Source organism: Thalia democratica, chromosome 8 (genome assembly GCF_965202585.1).
Source record: "Thalia democratica chromosome 8, ktThaDemo2.hap1.1, whole genome shotgun sequence".
NCBI lineage: Eukaryota > Metazoa > Chordata > Thaliacea > Salpida > Salpidae > Thalia > Thalia democratica.
In genome coordinates, this window is record NC_139172.1 from 10,953,838 (window position 1) to 10,981,429 (window position 27,592).

The following is a 27,592-nucleotide window of genomic DNA, read 5'->3' on the forward strand; positions in this document are numbered from 1 at the left end:
TATTTTTTTAATTTAAATATAAAAGCATGGCAGCCAAAGCAGTAGACGAGTTAACTGGAAAAACAATATTATTTCGCAATCTTCCTCAAGACTTACCTATAGCAAATAAAAATAAATTAGTTCATGTTAGTGTTGAAACTCAATGGAATGAACTTTTCAATGAAAATCAATGGCTTCAAAAAGAAGTTTGTTATTTGAATTTCCATACAAAAAATTATCTTACTACAAATTTTAGAACTTTTTTTGCACAAAATGTTGTTTGTGATATTTTAGACATTATGTCCTTGAAAATTTTGAGCAAAATAATTTTATATAAAAAACACTAATGGAAGTTTACTCTTCTTATGATAAGTTAATGAACTTTGAAAAAAAATATTTAAAGGTACTTGAAACTTTGGATTTAAACCTTATTCATCAGCATTAATTATTGTTTTATTTTCATTTTGATATTAACTTCCTCAAAGTTTAATAGTATGTACTAAGTTTTGAAGAGTAATTTAAAACTTATACCACTTTGCAGAGCTGTTTGTAATACCAATTTCTAAATACTAAATATAACTAAAAACTGTTCAGATTATTTGAACTATATATGTTTTATTCACCACAAAATTAAAGTTCGAACATCTAGTTGACAATATTAATTGAAAAGTTGAAATGATGCTATCATAAAATTATACGATTTGAAACTTATATACTTGGTGTTAAATAATGAAAAATATGACAATTTTTAGTAGATATGTCAAATTAATCAAGAAATTTTAAATAAAAACTACTATAAAATAAATTCTTATAGTTGTACAATATGTTGTTTTAAATGTTTTATTTATACATTTTCAAACAATTTAGTGATTTTAGACTGTCTAGTATTGATATTAAAAGAAAAGATAAATAAAGTCATAAATAATTATACCTTTTTTTTTAGAAACTAGTTATCAAGCCGGATCAGTTAGTAAAAAGGAGAGGAAAGTTAGGATTGGTCGGTATTAATAAAGATGAACATACTGTTAAGCAGTGGTTTGACGACAAACTTAATACAAAAGTTCAAGTAGGAGAAACTGAAGGTGTTCTTAAAAAGTTCATCATAGAGCCAATGGTTCCTCACAAACAAGTTAGTTATAATTAATCATACAGAAAAATGCCTATATTGTAATCATAGTTTTAGTGTAATACTACCAATTTTTTAAAACAATTGCTTTAATGGTTTTCAAATGTAAGCTAGATATTAAATTTCTTTATTTTAAGAAAAACACAGCATTATGAAAACATATATTTAGTTAAAAAAATAACAAGTATTGTTATATCATCAAGATATATTGATTTTAGCAGGTAGACTAAAAAAGTGATAATATTGAAAATAAAAGAATTATAAGCAAAAATTGGCAGTTATTATAAAATATTTTTTATTTATTTAACGCCAAAGTTTAATTTTGTTTTGCAATTGCGCTTTTTTGACATTGCAAAGAGAACAGTTAATTTTTGTGTTGTTTCTGTTTAAACTTTAACTTCTTAAACAATATCAAAATATGTTAAGTTCCATTAAGATCTGTCTTCACATTTTTTGTCTTTAATTTCATATATTAAACTTTTCATAAGTTATTTATAAACTAAAAAAAAATCACTTGTTTAATCTTTCAGACCAAAGATTAACTTTAAAATTTTTAATTGTTTACTGTATCAAATTTTAATACTAATCTTAAATATGCCCCTGCTTTTGAAATCTGTTGGTTTGAAAACTTTAAATAAAACTCATAGTACAGTGCTTATTCACTTATCCGGACACGTTGGGCAAGATTTTTCTGTAAACATGTCCGGATAACTACAAAAAATAATTTTTTTCATACAATATAACAGCTGCATATAATGCAGTGCATAATAAAAGTGTTATGGTAAAAAAAAAACATAGTAATTGTGAGTAATATATAATAAGATGATAAATAATAAAAGCTAAGCTTTAGGTTTACTTATTTATTTTTTATGGTAGAAAAAAATCAGACTTACTAACCTTCTACAAATACGTTTTTTGAGGGCCAAGCAATTAAAATTAATCATTTGCAATTCCACCTGCACTAACTATTAATTAAAAAAAAATATCAATTTTTTATTAACAGAAAATATAAATAAAATATATCTTTAAAAACAAAAAGTAATTTAAAAATATGTGATTAAATAAAATATTTTTTTAATTAAAAAAACAGACAGAAAGAAAACAGGAAACTTTGACTAAGTTTAAAGTCAATTTTACAGAAACATATAGCAGATATTAGAAGTTTTACTAAAACTATAAACAGGGTTCGTGCGCGTCAGGCTAAATCAGGCTAAATCAGTTTTTTTGAAAAAAGTTGAAAAACGTCAGGCTAAATCAGTTTTTATGTTTAAAAATTTGAGAATCTCAGTTTTTGTCAGTTCAAATGCATGAAATTTTTTAAATTAAGATCAAATTGAGATGTGAATTTATTTCTAAATAAAGATTTAGTTATTAAAGACAAAATCAGTCAGTATTTGTAAAAATAAGTGCTTTAAACCTTTTGTTGAATCTCAAAAATTATTTTAAGAATCTTCATTATTTTGTTTTTAGTAGATTATATACGTCATAATTATAAAAATTCATAAAAAAGTACAGTTTAAACATTACAGTTTAGTTCAACAACTTAGCTGTTTGTCTGAATTTGTTTACATGAGCTTTGTTTTTCAGAGCTTAGTTGGTTAAACTGTTTTAATTTGTAATATAAAGGCTTTATACCAAATACTTTTTAGATTAATACTCTTAGCAGTTTGTTAATATATTTTATTTTCTGTTAATTCAAAGTTATTAGAGATATATTCACAAGACTAAAACTTAGCTTAAAGATATAAGTTTCATAATTAGCAGAATCATATTTTGCAAGTTAATGAGTTGATAGTAATTTTTATTTTACTCTTTTTAAATGTTTCAGTTTATTATAACGCTTAGATAATTTTACGTTTATTTTTCGTTCAAAGACATTTATTTATTATAACAGTTTTAAATATAAAATTATTTTTAATATAAATGTTTTTTTATTCATTCGTTTATAAAGATTTTTTTGAATAGTTTATGTAGTAACATAAAAAGCTTAAACTGTTTTTTTAGTTTGAGTAGTTATTTTAAAAATTATGTTGTTAATGAAAAAATAAGTTTTAGAGTCAAGACCATGTGTTTAATACTTATCCTTATGTATTCGTTTTAAAGGATTCTTTGAAATAACTTATGTAATATCATGATTAGTTAAATTAGTTATTTTAAAAATTAAGATGCTTTAATGATAACATAAAGTTTTTGAGAGATGTGTTTAATTACATTTTGTTTTTCTTTTACAGACTTATTCACATTTCTGTTTTAATAAAAGCTTCTGGCCCAGTCATGTAACTTATAATTGACGAATTCAAGTACTAATTGACACTAACCCTGTATATGGGTGATAAGCGGTGGATGTAACTAAGCCCCAAAATTTAATAAAGGTATGAATTCATTGAAGCAGAAATTATAATGACCAGTTTAAAAATATTCAAGTTGCTGGGTAAGCGATTGATAGATGTTGAAAATAATTTATTTAAATTTTAATTTTCTTCAAAAATAGTGTTTGTGAATACTTTTATTACGTTAATTTGCTAATTAAGACCCTTGGATACCCAAAATGCCTTCTGAAGGTGATTTTTTCTACTTTGAAAAAATGTCAGGCTAAATAGGTCTCTGTCAGGCTAAATGAAAAGGAATTTCGCGCACGAACCCTGTATAAATAATAGACGTTTGTTTTATATTTTTTCCACGTTTTTAAGCAGAAAACTTATGGAATTTAAAAGTTTGTGAAACTTTTTGAATGAATTTTTGTGTTTACTATAGAATTTTTTTTGAATTTTCTTCTGACCGAATCTGTCCGGATAAGTGAAGTCCGGATAATTGAATAAGCACTGTACTCAAAAAACCACATTAGGTAATACTTTAAATGGTTCTGTGAAAAATTTTGGTGCATCTTTATTAGTACGTTTTGAATATTATTCTAATATAAACAGTGGGCTACTACCTCTAGTATAACATTTTAATTTTTAAAAAAAAATTAATTTTAGAAGTACTAAAATTATAAACTTTATTATGTATGATTAATTAAAGTGCGCTACAAAAAGCTAAATAAAAGTACAACTTTTAATCAATTATATATTTGATCGATTTCAATAAAAAAGTACTTATTTAGTCAATTCAAATTAAGTTTAATCTTTTATCTTTTGGTTTTTATCCTTTTTGTAAGTTGCCTTTTGCAAAGTTTTTAATAATTAATGTTTGTTTTATTGATTATTCTTCCTACTTTAAAGATTTTTGATTGCTTCAAAATGTTGAGTTGCATACATTTTATACAAACTGTTGTATCAGTAAATATTTTAAACTTTTTTTTTAATGTTTGCAACATTTTGATGCCTATGTATTTATCACAATAACAAAAAAAATATTTTTACAAATGCTACTTTAAAACTTAGCAAGGTTGATAAACTACGAAAAAAGTTAAAAAACAAAGAACTCATGTTATAGTAAAATAATACATTTTATTGTTCAAAGAATACCAATTTTGTTTCTTTACTAGTGCCTTTTGCGTTATGTCGTTTTATTTTGTCCATATTTTATGATAGGATGAGGAATATTACGTTTGCATGTACTCACAACGTTCTGATGATGTAATTATGTTTTGTAATCAAGGAGGAGTTGATATCGGAAACGTAGAAGAGAAAGCAGCGTCCATATTGGTTTGTTACTTGATGTATAACAACTGACAGTAATTTTTGTTTTATGAGCATTATAATTACATGAGGAGTTTGATGTGTTAAAGTTTTAAAGTAATCTTGATTTTGAGTTTAATACTCAACTGTTTTTGAACACATTTCAGTATGAATGCAACAAAGCTAAAGTTAAGTATATAATTTGTAAAATAGAGGTCACAAATGTTAATTATATAACTAATAAAAACGAAAATATATATTTGATATACTTATTTTGATATACTTATTGTCTAAAGTTCTCCATTTTTTACTATTAACTTAGTCTAAGTTACAGAAATAAAAAGTTATGTAATACTTTATAGATGTGATTTATTTTTCAAATACAACACGTAATAGTTTAATTTGTTCTACACATGAAAAAAGAAAAAAATATATATAAACAGAGTACTAAGTTTGTTAAACAAGATTAGACATGTGTAGTTGTTAGAATAATTCAAGCTTTTAGCTAGAATCTTATAAACCAGTAGAATAAATCAATGTTTTAAATCGTTTAATCCTGACCAAAATGAAATTATTTTAATACAAAACTCAATAAAAAAACTTTCATTTATATTTTTTACTCTCTAAATTTACCTTATAATTTTTTAAATTTTAACCCAAAGTTGATAAAAAACTTATATATTAACTAAAAAAAACTAATTAATTCAAATCAAAATTGCCTTTAATATAATTTTAAGGAACATTAGAGGTTTGTAGTTGATAAAATAATTCTATCATTTACTTCCAGCTAGACTTGTATATATCGATCAAATAAATCAATATTTTAAACCGTTTGATCTTGACAAAAAAGTTATTTTGTTACAAAAATCAATATATAGATAAATTTTACACACTAGGGTTAACTGTTTTGTTTTAGCCAAACAAATATCTAACTTTTTAAAACATAAAATTTATTCAATTAAATTTGTTATGTATTTTAAAATATATCACAAAGTTAATAATAATTGGTTTATGAACTACCAGAAAACGTTTTTAATGTTTTCTTTTGAAAAATTAATATTGAGCTATAGTTTTTTAAAAACTTGCCTTTCTGAAGCATATGTATTATTAGCTTCAAAATTAGTAGTCGTTTTAACAATTAATTTTATTATCTTCTTTAAGACCTATTATTGTATAAAATTGATAATATTATAGTTTATTGAACGACAAAAATAAAATCGCTCAAAATATTTGGTCCTAGGACCTAGTGCACGAAAAAACTTTTCGGTTATTAGTCAAAATTAGTTTAACAACTTTTTATTGAGGCTTGCGTCTTCCGTATGCAAACATTTCCTACATTTTTAATAAAATTTTTCAAGTATATGTTATAAGTAGTGCTTTATAGGTTTAAGTTGATACTAAAAGATGATTTCACAACTAAAATTAAAACAGCTTAAATCTATTAAGTATTATAGTTTTATACGTTTTAGAACTACAGTTTTCCTAAATGATAGCTCAAAACTTTAATTCCAAATAAAATACCATTGTCATTCGTAAATGTTTTAAGTTTAAGTTATACTTATAAAAGTAAATTAAAGTTGATTTATGAATGCAGTGAATTTTTTTATTTTAACTATTTATAAGCTTATTTTATTAACACTTGAATCCGATACAAATTGCATCAACAAAAGAACAGAATTAATGAACTCATGCAGACACAAGAACAAATTTTTATTTTTAAAAAGGAAAGCAGATAAGACTTAAATAAGTATACAACACTAGTACGAAATAGGTTTCGACTTTTTCACTGAGTTTTGTTGATACTTGGTTTAAATTCAAATTTTTAGATAGTTTTTAATTTTATTGAAATTTTGACTGTTACAATAATTTAATACAAAATAGGTTTTGAATTCTTTATTGATTTCTGAGTTTTGTTAATGTCTTTCTTGATACTTGGTTTGAATTACAATTTTTAGATAGTTTTAAATTCATTTAAATAAATTTTAAGATTTAAAAAAAATTACTTAGTTCTTAATTCTATTTAAATTTGGACTCATTACATTAATTTAATTCAATTTTTCGAATATGTAACATTTATTTTATTTTTTTTTAGATTTTCGTGAATGAGTAGTTTTATAAATAGAATTATAAATAGGCAACATTGTTAAGTGCAGTTTACTATTTTATCATAATTTACAAGGTCGTATATTTTTTTGCTACCGAAGCCTGGTAGTGAATAAAGTATTTAATTTGCACTAGATTATTATTTAAGCTTATTTTACGAAAACCTTTATTTGATTATACGACTATTTTGTAAAACTTTAAAAAACAATTCTGCACTTTTGAAAGTAGGTAGGTTGTAAATTAAGTCTAATCGGTAAATTAAGTCGTCTTACATAATACTTAGTATTAACTTGAGGGAGTATTTTTTCAGGGTTTACTACCATTTCTAATTCAAGATAAATTTAAACTTGACCGTTTTAAAGATCATCATTTAAAGTCGATCACGTAAATTTGATCATTTAAAAGTCGATTATATCGTTTCAATTTTGATTAAAACTATATTAAAATTGATCATTTTACACTAAAAAGTTTTTTAAATGATTATTTTAAATTATTATACGTTGTATACAGAACAACTTATATAGCAAAATTCAAATATATTCCCGAAAATCTTACAGCGATTGTCAATTTGATTTAAAAAATAGTTCTGGTCTTAAACTCTTCCATTTGTTTTATACTTATATTTTTCTATAATAAAGGTCGACTCTGAACTGACTTTCTGGAGCTTGTACTATCGCTAGATAGTTAGTTATTTAATACTTAAACTTTAATAAAATACTTTAATACTTAAACATTAATAAAAATCAACAATAAAAAGCAATATTAATCAACTACATATTAAGCTTAAAATTTTATCAACAAAAAAACAAGGTAGTATTAAATTTAGTAACTTTATTATTTCAATAGTTTTTTCTGTATTTGCTAGTTAGTTTTATAAACTCTTTTGTAAACTTAACAAATATATTTTTAACTCTTGTAACGTTGGATTTAAAGTACATACACGTCAATTGTGCAAAAATACAAGTTTATGCTTATATGTTTTTTAAACATAAGACTTTTTTTGCTGTAGTTATTTAATACTACTTACTAAAACCTTTTTTTTCTTCAAAAATATGTAATTAGAGCATTAAAAGATGTATTTAAACCAGGGTTGCCACTTTACCTGGAATCCTGGAAAAACCTGGAATTTGGGAAATTTTGAAAAAAAAACTGGAAAAACCTAGAATTTTGAACAAAAATCACTGAAAAAACCTGGAATTTTAACAATTTTCACATGTTCAGTAGTAAAATTTCGATTTGACTCCAAAAATCTATCTTATAAATGAAAAAAAAAATTGTCATCATCAATTTTTTTTTATATTAAAAAATATATTTAAAGTAGCTTTACAGTATCTTTTCAATGTTTTTATACTATTTAACACAGTTTCTTACCTTAAACTTAACTTTAAACTAAAAATAGATTCAAAAATGTATGCTTCTAAAAACCTGGAAAAAAATTGAAAAACCTGGAAAAAAAAATTGAAAAAACGAGTGGCAACCCTGTTAAACATATGCTTGAAAACAAAAAAAAAAGAAAAATTCGTAGTTCTGCAATTATATTGAAACTTATTTTGATAAAAAATATAAGATTAAATGTTTTCAATTTTAAAAAACTGCTAAAACAATTATTAAATACGAAACACAGAGGTTATATACCTTTAATGTTTGATTAAAAATATTTTTATTTAAAACTTTAACAAGCTTTCAAAATTGCAAAACTTTACTTTATTTGCTTAGTTATAAGATCATCATATACTAAAAAGCTAAAAAACACAAATTAAACTATTTAATAAATCAAAATTAGTATTTCTGTTGAGTACGCATTTCTTAGGTTTTTTAATAACATATATTTAAGGTATATACACGCGCAGAAATCTTCAAATAAAAACAAATAAGCATATTTATATTTTAGTTTTGTAAACATGTTCATTTTTGATGGCATTCATGCTTTTAACATTGTTAACTGTTTAATTACAACTTTAGTTATGCTTGTTATTATACGTGTCAGTTCTGTATATTTATATTCGTAAATAATTAATAAACTCTTTTTGATTAAGTTTATTTCGTAAATATTTTTCACCTTAAGCGATGGTAATATAATTAAACTTTATTTTACACACTACTTTTACAATATTTTGACTGTATGTGCAGTAAATTTGTGAAAAGTACGGTTCTAAGGAAAAGGACTTTGACTTTCTTAGACACGAAGCGAATATGACAATGTTTAAGCGTTTTTTGTGAAAATTGCAATAAATAAGCAATGATAAAGCTTATTAATCTAATTATATCTAATTTTAAGGTTATACCACAAAGCTTTATTTGGATTCTTTCAAAAAAGTATGATTTTAGCTAAAAAGTACATCGTGGGCCGCATATTTTTGGTTTTGCGGGACGCAGTTTGTCAACCCCTACCCTAGAATCTACAATATTTGTTAAAATAGATATACAAAAATAACATTTGACAGCTTACAACTAAAAAACAGACACTGCTCTATATGTTTAAAAAAGTTCTTATTACAAAAGAAATTTGTAATATAAATAGTAAAATATTACAACAAGAATTCAGTTTAAATATTGTACAACCTTTTTCATTTAGCAGTTCAATTTATTTTCAACAGTTAAAATAAGCTTTTCTTTTTATTCAAACAGGTAAAAGTAGGTGAAAAGGTAGATGTTAACAAGATTGAAGAAAGTTTGCTGCAGAACTTCGATTCAAACCACAAAAAGTTTTTCGTTTTCTAATTTTTGGTTCAAACAACTATGTTACTTTTTTAGTCGTTATCAAAGTATTAGACGTATTTAATTTAACAGACTAATGGTCCAATTTATTGAAGCTTTGTACAATGTTTTCCATTCTCTTCACTTTACTTATCTTGAAATCAATCCTATTGGTTAGTTTCAATAGGTTTCTATCATAAATAGTATGTAATATAAATAAAAATGATATATATGATGAAAAAAATGTTTAAATAGAAGTTAATTTATTTATTGTTTAAACTAACAATTTTGTACATGTAGAACCCTTGATAACTATTTAACAATTTTAATATGATTAAAATACTTTTTCTGAGAAAGTACTATTTATGCTTATATAAAGTAATAAATTTTAAAGATATTGATTGTAGTTTTTAACCTAATTTGAACAAAAATTGATTACAGTTTTAAAATTATTTAAATAGCAAAATATTATGATAAGCGAAATCTTAATATTCACATCTTAGATTAAAAATAAAATCTGAATGGGATTTATTTTCTATTTACACGAACTTAAAACACATGAAGATTAAATGAACACTACAAAAAGCCAGACTAAAACTACAAATGATAACAAAACAATTGAACACAGATGTACAATAAGATAACTAATAACCACAGACTTAAATCTTAAGACAATGAACCAGCTAAAGTTTATAGTTTAAACGTTCGACTTAAATAGTACTGTAAATTTTCACACTAACAACGCACCGCCTGACTCTGTCGACTGCAACTCTGCTTTCAAAACGTAGACAAAACACATGACTTTTACTACTGTCTTGGATAAAAAGCGCTTTTTTTACATAAACCCGCTATTATATGTGAATTTTATTTATCATTTAAATTTATAAATTTACAGCGGTACACATATGAATTAAAAATGATTCCTATTGATATAATAGACATGTATAAAATTTATTTAAAAAAATTCTAGTATTGAAACTTTGTTGTTAGTTTACTAATTGTTTTATTTAAAAGAGTTTTGTACAAATTTTTAGTTGATATATTCTTTACAATAAACTTAATTTTTAGTTGTGACTGATGGAAAACTTTGCATTTTGGACCTTGCCGCCAAACTTGATCAGGTTTTGTTTGAAAAATTTATAGTATAAATTTTGATGACAAAATGTTTTAAAATGATAAAAATGTATGCTTTGCAATTGATGTTCTATAGTATTAAAGTTAATATTTGAAAAAATGCTATGTTAGTCTTATAGTTTACTTTTTATTTTATGTGTTTGTATCTGTGGCTCTTATTCATATTTAAATTACTTTAGACTGTTTTTTAATAAAATTTAAAGAAGCTTCAGTTAGTGAACTTAGGATGATTAATATTTCAGAATATGACTATTCTAAATATAAATTTAAGTGTTCGCTAGTAAAGTTCCTAGCGAAACAAGTTTACTGGAACATATAATACTAACAAGTTAAAACAGTATTCTTTCTTTATTACACTAACACATGTTTCTGTGTGTTAATTTGTTAAACCACATATATAAAAAAAATGTTATTTATAATTTTCAGAATATTATTTTCTGTGTATGAAAACAGTTTGCTCAATTTACGCATAATAAAGGGTTGCGAAAAGACCTCGAAAAACCTGGAAAAATAAAGGCCTTGAAAAAAATAACCTGGAAAATAAGCTGGAAAGGCCCGCGGACTGTACGTTGCCCTAGTTCCTAGTTTAAAAAGTATAATAATAAAGTTACTTATCGACTAAAAAATCAATTGGAATCTTTGTATAGAAAATACGTATTTTCATAGTTTTTATAAGTAAATTCTTATTGTAAATGACAGTGTGCCGAATTTACTTGTTCTCGCGCGTGGGGTCAAGTTTCATTCCCGCCTCCGTTCGGAAGAGAAGCATATCCGGAAGAAGCGTACATAGCAGATCTTGATGCCAAGTCAGGTGCCTCTTTGAAGCTCACCATACTGAATCCGACAGGCAGAATTTGGACGATGGTTGCTGGGGGCGGTGCTTCTGTTGTTTATAGGTTTGTAGGTTTGTTTTTAATTGAAAAAAGTTATGAAATCTACAGTTGAATTTATATAGCTTTTACTTTATGACTTAAGATAAGTAGAAAATTAAAACAAGTCTAATGTACTTGGAAACCAAATTTTAAATGATTAACGGTCAAATTTCAAAAATTTTAAACTTTATGTGCATTTTAAAACGTAAATTATTTTCCATGATCTTAAATTATGCATCATGACATAAGGCTTTAATGAAAAATGATGTAGTTATTGTCTTAAGTTTTGACAACTTATTTCAAATGGAATATGTACGCTAAATGTTGTACTTTAAAGCGATACAATTTGTGAGTTGGGCGGTACAAGTGAGTTGGCGAACTATGGTGAGTACTCTGGCGCCCCTAGTGAGCAGCAGACTTATGATTACGCAAGAACGATATTGCAGCTGATGTGTAGGCACAAGAGAAAGGAAGGAAAAGTTCTTATTATTGGTGGAGGAATTGCTAACTTTACCAACGTTGCTTCTACTTTCAAGGTTAAAAAATGGAACTAAATAGTTATGAATAGTTATGACTCTAAAACATTTTTTTTTGTTATTTGCTTCATACTGAAATTTTTTATCAAATGTTTTAAAAATATGATCTGTTAAATAAAACTATTAGAATACTTTTGTTCGATTTATATCCAACATTGCTGTTTTGCAGGGAATAGTGAGAGCGTTGAAGGAGTTTCATACGCAGTTAAAGCAGACAAATGTGAGCATATTTGTAAGAAGGGGTGGCCCAAATTACCAGGAAGGATTAAGAGTAATGCGAGAAGTCGGTGAGTTGAAATTTTTAAAGATAATACCTAATATACTTTATAATACTTTGAAAATGATGTTTATTGTTTAAAAGATTTTTTACGATGTTTATTATTATTTTTTTTTACTATTCACCGTCAGAAATGCTTGAAAACTCAGGAAAGATATGTTTTATAAACATGAAAAAGACTAAGTGCAGAAGTTCAAAAATTTAAAAATAAACAGAAGTTTTACTTTTTACTACCTAGCAACTGAATTTTCATTGTTTCGTTCTATTTCTCTTGCCTCTATTCATAAAATTTGAGTAAGATTTTTAAGTAGAGAGTAAATATATCTTAAGCAGTTTCTTAAAAATGGATTGGGCAATTTTTTTAGTCAGCGGGCCAGATTAAGCAAAAAAAGTTTTTGTGGGCTAGACTTAATAAAAAATGTCTTCTCGGATTGACTAATTAATAAAAACTATATTAAAAAAAATCCTTACAAGCAAAGTTTTATGGAAATAATCATTTAGTAAGTACTTCCGTACAATGATAATTAAATTAAGACTACATTTAAAAATATATCTTTATTCGTAGATTCATTAATTTCGATTTTATTTGTTTTACACAAGTTATTTTGATATTAAAAATACGTCGAAGGTCAGAGTTTCTGCATTTGCGGCCGAACGTTTCCTCCCCTTATTCTATAAACTGTTCTTTAATGACTTTTCTTAAGAACTATGTTTTCTTTAAACTTGAAATATACTTCTTCAGTTTTGTCAGGACTACTAAGGATTTTTTCAAATTACAACGGTAACTCAGTAACTAAGTTGTAAAAATATTTTTTTAGGCACTGTTACATTGAGAAAATACGTTTGTACTTTAATGATGTATTTATATTTTGTTCTATTAATCTGATCAACTAAGTTGTAAACAAAATAACCCTAATATGTTGAAAACAGGTCACGACTTAGACGTCGATATGCATGTTTTCGGTACTGAAACCCACATGACTGCTATCGTTGGTATGGCATTAGGTAAATCCCCTGTTGTGCAACCCGAAGCTCCGGGACACACCGCCAATTTTTTGCTGGGAACCGGAAGTAATCGTAGAAACGTGAGTGTAGTTCGTATAAATTTTATTAATGGGATATAAACTTGATAAAGATAAAGTCTTTAGCTTATGTAATATAATACTAAATAAGATTTTGTTAAAGTAGAAAAGAGTTGTGTTTAATGCATACAGTTCATAATTATGTTTTTACATTGAATAAATTGTTCTAAAATCATCTGTTTTTGACACTTTTAATAATTCATCAAACAAAATCATTTTGTAGTGTCTAAACTTATGTTTCTAAAAAATATTTTTTGTTTCTTATAAACTGTACTTTGACCAAAATTTGGGAAATTACAATTTTCAGTATTATATTCATTATTTTTTTAGAATTAAAAAAGTATACAAACTAGTTGCACACAAATTAAAAAGGACCTAGATATTTTGTGTATGCATGTTTTATAACGATTAAGCAAGAGTAAATTTATATGTATAAAATAAATAAAATTAGTAATATTTTTATAGTCACTGACCCCTCAACTATCGCGCACTTCCAGTTTGTCAAAAGACAAAGCATCAAAGCTGTCCACAAAGCTGAACCAAGACCAAACAGAACTAAACAAAATGGTCAGAAGCAAACTCTGCTCAACACTTTTTACAGGTTTTCTTTATTTGACATTTTATATAAGATATTTGATTTTATACTTCAGAAAAAGTAAGATATAAGCAATTGATAATTTAACATTAAGAAGGGCAATTAATTAAGCCGTGTCTAATATTTAATAGTTTGCTTATTGTAATATTAATTTATTGCTTTTATTATAAAGAATGTTGTTTTTGTTGCAGTAACTCTATAGAAATTATAAGATGTCTAAATAAGTTGTGATTATAAAAAGTTAATCGGGGTTTTTAACAAATACCGTCTCAACAATGAGCTGTGACTTATTATAAAACTAATAAAAATATTATTTCGGTTCAAAACAGCAAAAACAAAAGCGATAGTTTGGGGATTACAAGCAAAAGCTGTACAGGGAATGCTGGACTTCGACTTTGTCTGTTCTAGAAAATTTCCGTCTGTAGCGGCCATGGTGTATCCATTTAGGTATTTTATTTGGTTATATTGAAATACAGAACAGTCAAACATGTCTTTCAATTATCTTTTTAAAGGCTTGGTACTAAAAATTCAATAAATACTATAAAATGTTTTAATCAAATGAATGGTTTGAAGATAGTCTGCCTTTTTTATGCTAAATTGGACAGCTTCGAATAATTGGATTTACATACAATAAAATTGGTTTCAAATAAAACATAGAAAAAATCTGTTTCAACTCTTTTGAAAACAAAACAACAAATATGTTTATTTTGTTTGTTGAAGTGTGTTAAAAACTAAAAAAAGGTTTAAACTATGCAAGGTTGTCACACACTCAGGGTAGTTTGATTTTTTTTTGAAAAACTCTGGCTTGTATAACTATTTTGGCTAAACTCAGGCTATTTTAGATAATTTTACTACATCTCAGGCTAGCTTTTACAACTTACTATTTTTTCTATTAAGTAATTAGTTTTCTTATTACTTTGGTTATATTAGACATTTAAGCTTAAATAAAATGTTTTTTGTTCACTTACTGCTGTTTTATGTTAAATTTTCTAAATAGCTCAGACTTGTTTTTTTGGTTTAAAAACTGGCAACCCTGACCTAAGTTTTTATTGATGCTGTTTCTTATAAAAACGTTGGGTATATCAAAATTTCCCCTTAATAATTTTTACCACTGACATAGAAAACTAGTTTGAAAATATATCGTCTATTTTGCAAAATAATTTGCAGCAATAAACTGTTTTTATTCACTTACTGAGCACGATTTCATACTTAGAAAAACCGAAAACTCAGACTACACTGTTTCTAAGCTATGTATTTGAATTGAACATAAGTTAATTAAAAACTAACCTGATAGTTTTATACAAATATACTTTACTTAATAAAAATTTTATTTTATGTAGCGCTGATCACAAGCAGAAGTTTTATTGGGGTCACAAGGAAATTTTCATACCGGTTTACAGCAAAATGGATGACGCTATGACACGACACGCCGATGCCGATGTCATGATCAGTTTCGCCTCGTTGAGATCCGCTGAAGAGTCCACTATTGAGGCTCTCGGGTATCAGCAGATAAGAACTATAGCTATCATCGCGGAAGGTTTGTTTGTTCTGTGAAAATAATAGTTATTGAAATAATTGTACTAAAGTTTCATGCATTATAGCGGTATTGATTTTTTTAAATTTTGATTGTTCAGTAGTTGTACTTTGTGTGCGAAAAGTAAAGAGCAATATTTCCTAAATAAATAGTAGCTATAACTTTAGAAAAGTTATTGCATATACTAAAAAAGCTATCTGTTTTGTTGTTATGAACTAAATTTTTAAACTAGCCTACTCACAAAGCTTACTTAGCATGACACATGATAAGTTTTCTGGCCTTTGCATCAATGTACGCCTTTGAAATCGAAAATATTTAGTTTTTTAGTTCTTTATAGAATATAATATTAAGGTTTGTAGCCATTTAAAGATCTTGGATAATTTAGTATGCGCTTAAATGTAAAATATAAGGCCATAGGGGGGGTAGGCCATGTTTTTTACAAGTTGATCTTATTTTATAGAGTTTTTACTAAGCTTCAAGTTGCTTTTTACCGTTTTAAAAAATTCGAATTAGTTTTTGAGATATGACCGGCCAAAGTCGGGCCGCATAACAGGTTCCTTATGGGGAAGGAAAAACTAAAACGGCGAAAAAAGACTAATGCATTCAAAATGTATCTACTCCTTCATTTTTTAAGCAATATTCTTCAAACTTTTACAGTCTATTCTTTATACAATAACAAAAAAACGTTATTTGTGACTTTAAAAAATTTCAAGTAAAAATACCTTTTTTTGAAAAAAAAAAAAATTTGATAAAAAATCACTTTTTTTTTTTAATTTTTGTCATAAAATTTTCATTTTTAAAATTATTAAAATTCACAAATAACGTTTTTTCTCATAATGTAAGGAACATTTCCTGAAAATTTGAAGAAGATTGCTTGAAAAATGAAGGAGAAGATAGATTTTAAAGCCCGTTTTTAAAAACTCGAGAAAAACGGCTTTAAAGTTACCCTTTATATACCCTTTATAAAGACAACCCTTTATATAACCGGTCATAAAAAAAAAGTTACTTAATATTTTTAAAATCTAAAAAAAGCATCTGAAAGATTATGAAATTTACTATAATATAAGTCTATATGTTATTTTTGGTCAAAAAATGGCTTCTACCCCCCCCCCCTATGGCCATAATTTTAAATAGTATTTAGTATTGACATCTTTACGATGATCACAGTTTTTTTATTAAAATTAAGTTTTCATTGTATAACTAAGTTTTTTAATTCAAAGGTATTCCTGAAAATGTTACAAGAAAACTCAATAAAATGGCTGCTGACAGAAATGTTACTATGATTGGTCCTGCCACTGTTAGTAATATTTTTAATAATTTTTTAAGTTTTTTGCTAAATAAAGTTTTCAATTTATGTGTAGTTTATAGTATAATTTACACAAAAAAAGATAAGAACAGACAATTAGCACTTTATATTAAACTCATAAACAAAATTGTGTTGAGTCTAAAAACTTATAGTAGCTTCAGCTAACTTCGTGTTATTCATAATTGTTTGTTAAATTAAAGTAAACTAGGTTAAATTGCACTGTACTATGCTTAAATTAAAGTGTAAAGTGTTCTTAAATGTAAAGAATAGGAAAGATAAGGGGTAGATCTGGAAATTGTGGTCTGTTTTGATTTTGTGTGCATTAGGTCAAAATAAATCATCTTATATTGTTAACTGCGTATGAGATATAACATGATATTAACACGACCTAAAAGAAGTGGGTGTTAAAAAAATAAACACTACACAAGAAACAAAAGCTGAACTAAAGCTATTTGTTATCAAAAACAATTAAACATAAAAGTACGATAAAAATAAAAACATTTTTACTCTTTTCAAAAATTGTTACATACTTAGAATTTTAGACAACGAAAGACAATTTTTAATCTTACCGATTTACATAAATAACACACTAAACTGCAACACACAACTGATACTCTTTCGAAAGGTAGTAATATTATATCCGCGCTTTTAAAAAATTATCGTTTGTTCTATAGAAAAAGCTCAATTCACTTGAATTGAGCACTTTACTAAAGAAAGCAATACTAACCATAGAAAAAGCAAAAAATATCATTTTTTTAATGTTTAGTATTAATTGTTATTTTATCAATAAGTTATATCCGTTTTTAAAAATATAAATATGTTTACTGACTTTGACAAGACACATTATTTTTCTAGCGGCTAAATTGAATATGCTTTTTCATTAGAAGGGCATCAATTGTTCCCGAAATACTAGAAAATCATTGAATTTGAATATATAGGCGAAAAAGTTCATGGATTTATTTTTTCGAAAAACTTATTGCAAAGCTGTAATTTTATACAAAAGTCATAAAAAGCTTGAAGTTTTAAACAAATTTTATTTGAAAAGTTATCAGTACTCTAGAGTTTTTGACTTCATTTTTCTTCTGTGTCGAACAATGTTACTTAAATTATCTGTAATTTTAAACTAAGAAGCTAGTACTTAAATAGTCAACAAACATAAAAAAAATTTAGTAAAAAAATTCTAAAGTTTACAAAGGACTCTAGTTTTATTAAAAATATAATAAAAATTTGTACATTAATATAGTTTACAGCAAAAGTTAATAAAAAATTATATTTAAAATATATTTATTACAACATTTTCACTTACTCAGTTTTACTGCAAAACAAATTTTGTTGGATAATTATAAATTTATATAACATGTTTTTCTAAAAACTAACTGCATTTTTACTAATGTTTTATCAATTTTTGCAAAGTTCGTTATTTTAATAACTTTTTTATTGCAAAATCTTAGTTTTAAAATCCGTTTTTGCATTTAAATCGAGTAACTGTAAATTTTGTAATAAATATAATTTCCAATATATGAATCTTCAATTTGAATTGATTCCTGTGTGAAGTTCGTGTGTTAATAGATAGACAAGTTTCTTTTACCTTCAACGCTTAACATTCAGGTTTAGAAAATAGATCATTTTTAGATGTTTTACATGAAAATAAATACGTTCTTTTGGTTTTTTTAAAGTTATCCACACTAAAGTTAAATAAGCAGTCCGAATTATAAACAAAAATGACGTTATAGTTTTTATCTTAAAAATTTAGAATAAAATGTATAAAACATGATTTATTTTTTTTACTTTTTCAAATATCATAACATTTGATACCGTAAGGTTTTCTTAAGTTTTAGAACCGGAGTTAGGTAACGTTATAGATTTTCTTCTGCATTTCAATAAATTGGTTTGATTTTTTTACCAGGTTTCATTGAGAGTAGTTATAATCTAAATATACGATGTGAAGTTTGATGACCGAGAGGTCTTTTTATTTACCAGGTTCTTAGACTATATTTATGAGCGTCGATTTCTTTTCTTGTCCAATAAACTAATATAAAGTATAAGCCATAAAGGGTTCACAAGTTGATCTTGTTTTGTAGAGTTTTGTCTTAGCTATTAGACACTTTTTGACACTTAACAAAGTTCAAATTAATTTTTAAGATAGTAGCTATCAAAGTCGACGAGTTCAATAGGTTTCTTAAAAAGGCACAAACTAAAAAGACAGTTTTACTATTAATTTATCTTTTTAGAATTTTATTTTGTATTTAATCCACTATTAATACTTAAGTTTTTCCACCAAAAAAAAAATTTAATTACTTTAGGAATTTTTCCTGAAATTTTATGATTAATTGCTAAAAAAATAATTTTTGTATACCTGAAAAATTAAATATGAAAAATTGCGTTCCATAAGTTTGTATCGGAAACTTATCTTTTTCAGTTTTTATTACCAGCAGTTTCTATGTTACAATATTGTGTTCATACAGGTGGGAGGCATCAAGCCGGGCTGCTTTAAAATTGGCAACACGGGAGGCATGATGGATAATTTGCTCGCTTCTAAGTTGTACAGAGCAGGAAGTGTGGCTTATGTGAGCAAATCAGGCGGGATGTCAAATGAGCTCAATAACATCATAAGTAGAAATACTGACGGAGTGTACGAAGGCGTTGCTATTGGTGGTGACAGGTTTTTTAACACAGTATTGTTCACTTTAGTTTAATTAATTTTGTTTATAGAATTTCGTGTACTTTTGTGATTTTCACCGTTTAAAGGATCAGAACTTCTTTTGTTTTACTCAATAGCTCTTTATAAATAAAGTTTAGTTGTAAAATTTGAAGTAGTAAGTTAGTAACTGATTTTTAATTTTTTTATTAAAACTTAACAGTTTCTTGTTTTTAAAATGTTATAAAGTTTTAAAAATAAAACTTCTTGTTGTTTTAAGGTATCCCGGAACAACTTTTATGTACCATATCAATCGTTATGAAAAAGATCCTGATGTAAAGATAATTGTTGTACTTGGAGAGGTTTGTTTTTAATCTACTATTTTTTTGGTGACTCTACTCTCGTACACTATTTAACCGGTCTTAATCTACTTAGACTCTTTAGAATTAAAAAAAACTCAGATTAAAATGAATATTTTTTTTAAATTAAGCTAGTTTTAATTAAGCTTGATAAAAATTATTTGACCGTCTCTAAAATGTTGTGTACTTATTAAAATTCTATTGTTTCTTGTTAATATCTAAGCTCAGTTATAAATTAAGTAAACTTATGGTAATTATTTTTTCTATTTTCTAGATTTAGTTTAGAATTTTCAAAGCAAGCTCTATGTGTATTACAAACGACCAGAGTTGCATTAAAGTACATTTAAAGATCATTAGATAAAAAGTTTAAATTTATTAATAAGAAAGTGTTCAAATTAACTTAGTGAACATAATGTTTTAAACTATTCGTTTTGTTTTGTAAAGTTGATGAATATGTTTCTTTACGTACTATTTAGATTAATACTGGACTTCTGTTTTTGGTGTTTCTAATTTTTCGGTCTACAAAAATTTTGAGTTGATGTACAGTGTGACACAAAAAAAAATTAATAACCAAAATTTTAAATAATTAACCGTTAACTTGTATTTTGCTGGTAGCGTAAAGATTAAGTATAAATTAAAAACCATACTTTAAGTTTTGAGAAAAGTGTATAGAGTTGTTTTTTTAAGAAAAATTTATACAACTTAGACAAATGTATAGCTGCCACTAATTTTTTTTATTAAAAGGTTGGTGGAGTTGATGAATATGATATTTGTGAAGCTATTGAAAGCGGAAAACTAAAGAAGCCAATTATTGCGTGGTGCATAGGTTAGTTTACAGTTAGTGTAAACACATCAAATAATTTCTAAATAATTGGTATAATCAAACAAAACAGGTACATGCTCTACTATGTTCAACAGTGAAGTACAGTTTGGACATGCAGGTGCATGCGCCAATCAAGTGAAAGAAACTTCAGTAGCCAAAAACAAGGCGTTGAAAGATTCAGGTGCTCATGTTCCAGAAAGTTTTGACCAACTTCACCGAGTTATCAGGTCTTAAAAAAATAATTTAATAGCTTTATGCTTTAAATTTAAGCAAATTCCCTCTGTATTTCTTATTGTATGTGCTAAAATTTGTTTTGAAAGGGTAATGAATATAAGTCTTGGTAATAATAATATTATAAAATCTTCATTGTTGACATTTTGTGAGACAAATGATTTTCTAATGCCTAATTTTTTATTTGTTTTAGTTTCATATGTTACCTTGAAAAAGACTGTTTTACTGCTAGTATAGTTAATTTTGTACAAAGTTTCTAACCTATGAAGTAGAATAAGCAAATTTTCAAAATATGAAAAATATAAAAGGTATACTCAGGGTTTCCAAAAAACTTGAAATCCTTGAAAAACCTTAAATTTGATAATTTAGGCAAAAAAAAACTAGAATTTAATAAATTAAAATAAAAACACAAAATTTCAAAAAAAATAACCAAAAGACTTAGAAAAACCTAAAATTTTAATTTATTTTAATGTGTAAAGTAACAAAAACTCGATTTGATACGAAAAATATATCATAAAGCTAAATATTTTTGGTATCATTTTTTTTTCTTTAAAAAATCACATTTAAAATAGCTTTACAGTATATTTTCAATGTTGTTATACTATTTAAGACAGTTTTTTTAACTTAAGTTTAATTTTTACTAAAAATGAACCAAAAAACTCATTAAAAAAAAATTTAAAAACTCAGAAAACCCGGAAGAAATTGAGAAAAATTTTTTGGCAACCCTGTATACTAAACTTGTCCTAAGTTTTAACGATAGGCACTTCAAATTTTAAGAATATATTCCTTAAATAGTTGAATAGTGTTAGCGTGTTAAAATTAAACATTGTTTTGATCAAAGACCCTTTTTAAATTGAAACATTTCAATAGGCAATAACATTTGAAGAGTATTTTCTAAAAACCGAGGAGATTTATTTATAGTTAACTGGTCTTTTTTTAGTTTTACTTTTTTTTTGAATTAAAAATTAAAGTAAACTTTTAAAAGTAAAATTCACCCTTCAATTATGTCAAGCAAAGCAACTTCTCTAAACGGTGAACCAGATATAAGAGATGAATTTTTTGGCGATACGGATTATTAGGCGTTGATTTTAACAGACCGCCGTGTCTTTGCATGTTTGACTAAAAATGATATCAATTTTGTTCAACCATTAAGTTAAAGGGAAATATTCATGAAATTGTCATTATAGCTGACTTACAATAAAGTTATTATCTTATTGTAAATAAAAGGGGTTTTAAGTTTTAAAAAGATTTATTTAAGATTTATTTTTTACAAGTATTTCAACTTCAAAATAAGTCACGAGACGTACGTTGCTTACTCCTGCTCTATGGCCTTAATTAAATATCCTTGGTTTTAGCCATACCTAAAATATATAAATTCTACACGATATCTAATAAGCATCAGTAATTTGTATTGTTAAAATTAACAGGCAAGTGTATAGCGACTTAGTATTGAGCGGTGATATCGTTGAAAAAGAAGAAGTCCCCCCACCTACTGTTCCTATGGACTATTCATGGGCTAGAGTTAGTTCTTGCTGATAATAAGTTACTGTATTTTGATAAAAACTGATAGTTTAAAACAAAAAAAAAAGAGCTGTAATTAGTTACCAATGTTTGTGTCAAAACTGTTATAATATTAAATACTATTTTCCGATTAAAATATTTAAAAAATATTAATTGCCTTAAATCTCCACTCTAAACACTTTCCAATTAATTTTTAATTTCTTCGTCTGATAATCATACAAATGTTTCATAAGAAACTTTAGAGTTGGCTGAAAAAGTAGTAATCTAAAATTAGCACACTCTTATGAACAAAATATTAAAGAACTGCTTGATTAAGTTTAAATAATGAAAGTTAGTAAAATTATACATCAGTTTCCTATAACTAATAACTACGAATAACCAACTAAGTTTTTCAAATTAGTAATTAATTGTTGTTGTTACCAACTTAAATGTTATGATAGCAAACATTAGATTTGATTTTTTACTAATTGAAACTATAAACATGGTTTTCAACCTAAAATCCTGAACATTTATGGAATTTGAAAGTTAAGGGAGTAAAAAACTTGAAAATCTTGAACAAATACATAAAAAAATATATACTCAAAAACTATTAGTTTAATGTTAACACTTCTTATTTTAATAGCTTATGTTTAATTAATTCTTTGCAATGTTAAAATATTTTTATTAATTGTTCAGTCAACTCAAAAAAAATTATCAAAAGTAATTTTATAAAAAGCATCTAGAGTTTAAATTAGCTTATGTTTAAATATTCAAAAAAGTTTTAAGGAACCATACAAAAAAAATTGTAGATAAAAAAACTTAAAGAAAAACAGTGACCACTCTGTATAAATCAAATTATATAGTGAAATTAGTGTGATTTTAAACATTAAACATGATAATATACATTTAAACAAGATTTTACCGAAATATGTTATTTACTTTGCTAGGAGTTAGGCCTGATTAGGAAACCATCGTCATTTATGTCTTCTATTTCTGACGAGAGAGGTCAAGAGTTACTGTATGCAGGAATTCCCATTTCAAAAGTTTTTCAGGACGATCTTGGCATTGGAGGTGTACTCTCGTTACTATGGTTCCAAAGAAGGTTTGATAATTACTTGTTCTATCGAATTAATTTGAAACACAATCAATGATATTTACCACCCTCTAAGGTTCTTAATATTAAACATTTATCTGTCTGTAATTATAATTTGTTAATGGAAATACGAAGCTGTGATATTTTAAAAAGCTATACAAATTTGTTTTAGTATCTTCATTTTGAAACTAAAAATATCCATCTTAATTTATAATTTTTGTTTTAGTTAGTATTGCATGTATTTATGATTTTTAATTATTCTATAACATAACATAGCTTAAAGTTTGTTTCAGAGGTTTTAAACTATTAAATAAGTAGGTCATTGTTTGAACATTTTTAAGTTTATACATTTGTTATACATTATAAGAATTAGTTTTACTACAGGATTTCTTTTAACAACCAATTTACTAGGAATTAAAATGGTTATAACTAAAAGAATTATTAACATTTGAGTTTAAAACTGGATACGTTTTTAATATATTGCAAACAACTTCTATTTTATATTACTATAAAGTTTGAGTTAATTAAAGTTATGAGTATTTTTCTAGTTAAAGATGTTTTAGAATAAATATAGATAATAATTTTTTTATGTAATTAGCTCTTTACTTAGATGAATTTAGCAATCTAAAGTAGTAATCTGTAAATATACCAAAAAAGAATAAATACAGATAAAAATTAATATATCAACAACTTGTATAGTCCTTTTTTTTTAAACTAACGTCGTTTTTCTAGGTTAAACAAATAGCATATTTTTTTATGATGCTGGTGTAATACTGTAATAATTAAAAACTTTGCAAATTTTTGTTATGTTCTAATAAACAAGTTTCGTTCAGTACTCTATTAGCAAGCATTATTAACGATTAGTAATGTTTTAACGTTCATAAAGATAGGTTTAATGTTTTTTCTAACGTCTCGTTTGCATATTTTTAAAATCACAGATATGCGTAATAATTTGAAGTTTTATACTACATTATAATAAAAATATTTTAAGCTTCTTACTAGACTAGAAGTTGGCAACTTTTCTAGTCAGCGAGCCAGATTTACCTATTTTAACTAGTTAAAAGAGTCTTCGCGGTCTGAGTTTAAAAAAATTCATTAAAGCAAAATTTTAATCCAATAATCATTAGATAAGCACAACTGTGTAGTGTGTACTAAAAGTCAATTTAAGAGCATATTTCACAATGCTTGTTATAGAGTAGATCAATTTTGATTGCTTTGCAAAAATTACTTTCAAGCTAAAAAACTCCTTTACCAGACAATTATGCTTGGCGGGCCAGACCACAACCGCGGACCGTAGGTTGCCCGCTTCTATATGTAGACACTGTTATAATTATAATTAATAAGCTATACAGAAGTTAACTTTAAAACAAATCGAAACGGGAGCTGTACTATTTATGTATCTAATTACATATAGATCTTTGTAAAATATATTGGTAAAACAATTTCAGCTAGAATGAAATTGGAATTTATAATACTTTATTTTTAATATTTTTGTTATAAAATTTCAATAGTACTCATTTATTGGTTTCAAAATTAAAAAGAAACTTTATTTTTGTGACTTGTCTGATGATATTTTTATCGAATAGAATGTAAGTTTTTTTTACCAAACTAATAAAGTAAAATATTGTTTAACAGCTAGTTTATCGCCATTAAATTGATAATATTAAGTTTGAAAGTTAAAAAATTGTTTACTTTTTAGTATGTGTATTTTATTCAGCAATTATATATAAAAGATATTTGATTCAATGAAGCTATTAAAACGTATAGAATGAAGAAATTGTTATTTTTTCAACAAATTTTTATTTTAAAAACTTTTAATTTTTAAATTACATCTTTGCAAAAGTTCGTACTTCAACATTGTTAATTTTTTAGAGAAAATAATTAAATTTGTTAAAATGTCTTATAGATTCTCCTAATTCTAATAAGTTATTGTTTTTTAATTAATAAGATTTTAGCATATGTGCAGATCTGCAAAAAGCAACTAAAACAGCAAATATTAAGTAACAATGTACTATTTTTATAATTTTTACAATGAAAAGCATATAATTTAAATCTATTTTACTTAATAGTTAAAAGTTTAATTTTTTAGACTGCCAAAGTACGCGTTTTTACAATGAAAAGCATATAATTTAAATCTATTCTACTTAATAGTTAAAAGTTTATTTTTTTAGACTGCCAAAGTACGCGTGTCAGTTCTTTGAGCACTGCCTGATGATGACTGCTGATCACGGACCTGCTGTTTCCGGTGCCCATAACACCATTGTATGCGCTAGGGCTGGTAAAGATCTTGTGTCAAGTCTCACATCAGGACTTCTTACCATTGTAAGTCAATTAGTTGAAAAATACATTTATTTATGGTTTTGAAATATTAAAAAAATATGTAATTGATTATGATATATGTGTTTTGTTATAAAAACTTATATAATTGACCTGGTAAATATTAATAAAATCATTTAAAAACTTATACAGTTTTAGTTTAAAACTAAATGTTTATATTCTATGACATTTTGTTCTATTTTTGTAAAATTCTTTTGTAAAATATATCTAATATGATAGACTAATTTATAACCTTTTTATGAAAAGTCTAAAAACTTTTTTTTTTGAGTTTATTATTTTGTTAAACAAAGTTATAGTTTTTAATCTATACTAAGAATTACAAAATATAGACCTTTTTTTAGAGGAACAGTTTAATTATAACGCATATGTAAAACTGAATTGACACTTTATTAAATGTGCAGAATATTTATAATTTTCCCTCAATTAAAGGGAGATAGATTCGGTGGTGCGTTAGACGGCGCTGCACGTCAATTCTCAGCTGCTTTCGACGAAGGAAAACTTCCTAATGAGTTTGTTAATGATATGAGGAAGAAACATCAGCTTATAATGGGAATAGGACATCGTGTGAAATCAGTGAGTATAGCATTGTCTTGGTTTAATACTTTTTATATCTACCATCATAAGTCAACACTACAATTTTGACTATGTCTGCCTGATAAGTCATAATGAAGACGAAACCAGGTGGCAGAACGTCACATAAACTGTTGTTGATGGTCGTGCGTTCAATTTAGTGCTAGTTGTTATGGCCGGAAAACATTTCGGTTCGACAACGATAGCCAAATACATCTTTACTAAGTTAAATTTATTAAGTAAGACAAATGTTTAAATAATTTTGTTTCTACGCTCGATTAATCTTAGTTACAAAACAGATCAATAATCCAGATCAGAGAGTTACTATTTTGAAAAAGTTCATTAAAGAGAATTTTCCATCCACTCAGCTCGTTGACTTTGCTTTAAAAGTTGAAAAAATAACCACTTCAAAGGTACTTGATAATTACTTTACTGTGTTCAGAAAGCTAATAGTATTCGTTCTTTACTTTTAAGATTTTCTTTAATTTCTAGTGGAAAAATTTGAACCTAATTTTTAAACTATAGTTTTAATAAACAAGCTTCTTTCTAATAAGTTAATATAAGTTTATAAATTTAAGCACATAGTTAGAAAATAAGCACTTTGCTGTAACAAACATACTGCACTACCTTAATTTTTACTAGTAAATCTTTCGTAGAAACCCAACTTGATATTGAATGTTGACGGATTGATAGGAGTTGCGTTCGTTGATTTGTTAAGGGGTTGCGGAAGTTTTACAGCTGAAGAAGCACAGAATTATGTAGACATCGGAGCATTAAACGCTATTTTTGTGCTTGGAAGAAGTCTTGGTTTTATTGGTCATTTCCTTGACCAGCGACGTCTTAAACAAGGACTGTACCGTCATCCAGTCGATGATATTTCATACGTGCTCCCCGAAAACTATTCTTAATTTATCACGCTTCTTACAACATTGTACTGCTTAACATATTTATATTATGTGCTTGTTAGTGTTTGGTACATAAATCTATTTATTCACTCACACTGACCATGTGAATAGAAATAATTAACAACTTAAATTATTTAGAATATAGAATGGTTATTCCTTACAAATAATTTAATTTACTACTCCACATTCACATTTATTTTTTGATTTAAATCAATGTTTTATTTTTGTTTTATATTTTTAATCTTTTATTTTATAATGATATTGTATAGTACTGT

The 27,592-nt window shown here is 25.8% G+C and overlaps 1 protein-coding gene across 1 annotated transcript; it reads left to right on the top strand.

Moving 5' to 3' along the window:
• Positions 1 to 27,592, top strand: LOC145841873 (ATP-citrate synthase-like). Its single transcript, XM_082949165.1, has 24 exons — positions 1 to 185; positions 923 to 1,108; positions 4,639 to 4,752; positions 9,457 to 9,533; positions 9,619 to 9,698; positions 10,594 to 10,646; positions 11,359 to 11,555; positions 11,869 to 12,067; positions 12,237 to 12,354; positions 13,275 to 13,429; positions 13,892 to 14,027; positions 14,351 to 14,468; positions 15,362 to 15,558; positions 16,776 to 16,852; positions 19,327 to 19,523; positions 19,780 to 19,861; positions 20,603 to 20,684; positions 20,752 to 20,908; positions 22,340 to 22,433; positions 23,360 to 23,514; positions 25,677 to 25,827; positions 26,272 to 26,415; positions 26,712 to 26,825; positions 27,069 to 27,592. The coding sequence occupies exons 1-24, from the start codon at positions 27 to 29 to the stop codon at positions 27,318 to 27,320; spliced, it is 3,294 nt and encodes a 1,097-aa protein (XP_082805291.1). The 5' UTR covers positions 1 to 26; the 3' UTR covers positions 27,321 to 27,592.

Bases quoted from the DNA above. Each gene is read 5' to 3' on its own strand.
- LOC145841873 (XM_082949165.1), top strand. From the start codon at position 27: ATGGCAGCCAAAGCAGTAGACGAGTTAACTGGAAAAACAATATTATTT. The intron at 186-922 runs GTTTGTTATTTG...CTTTTTTTTTAG, and splicing joins ATCAATGGCTTCAAAAAGAA to AAACTAGTTATCAAGCCGGA. The intron at 26,826-27,068 runs GTACTTGATAAT...AATCTTTCGTAG, and splicing joins AAAAAATAACCACTTCAAAG to AAACCCAACTTGATATTGAA.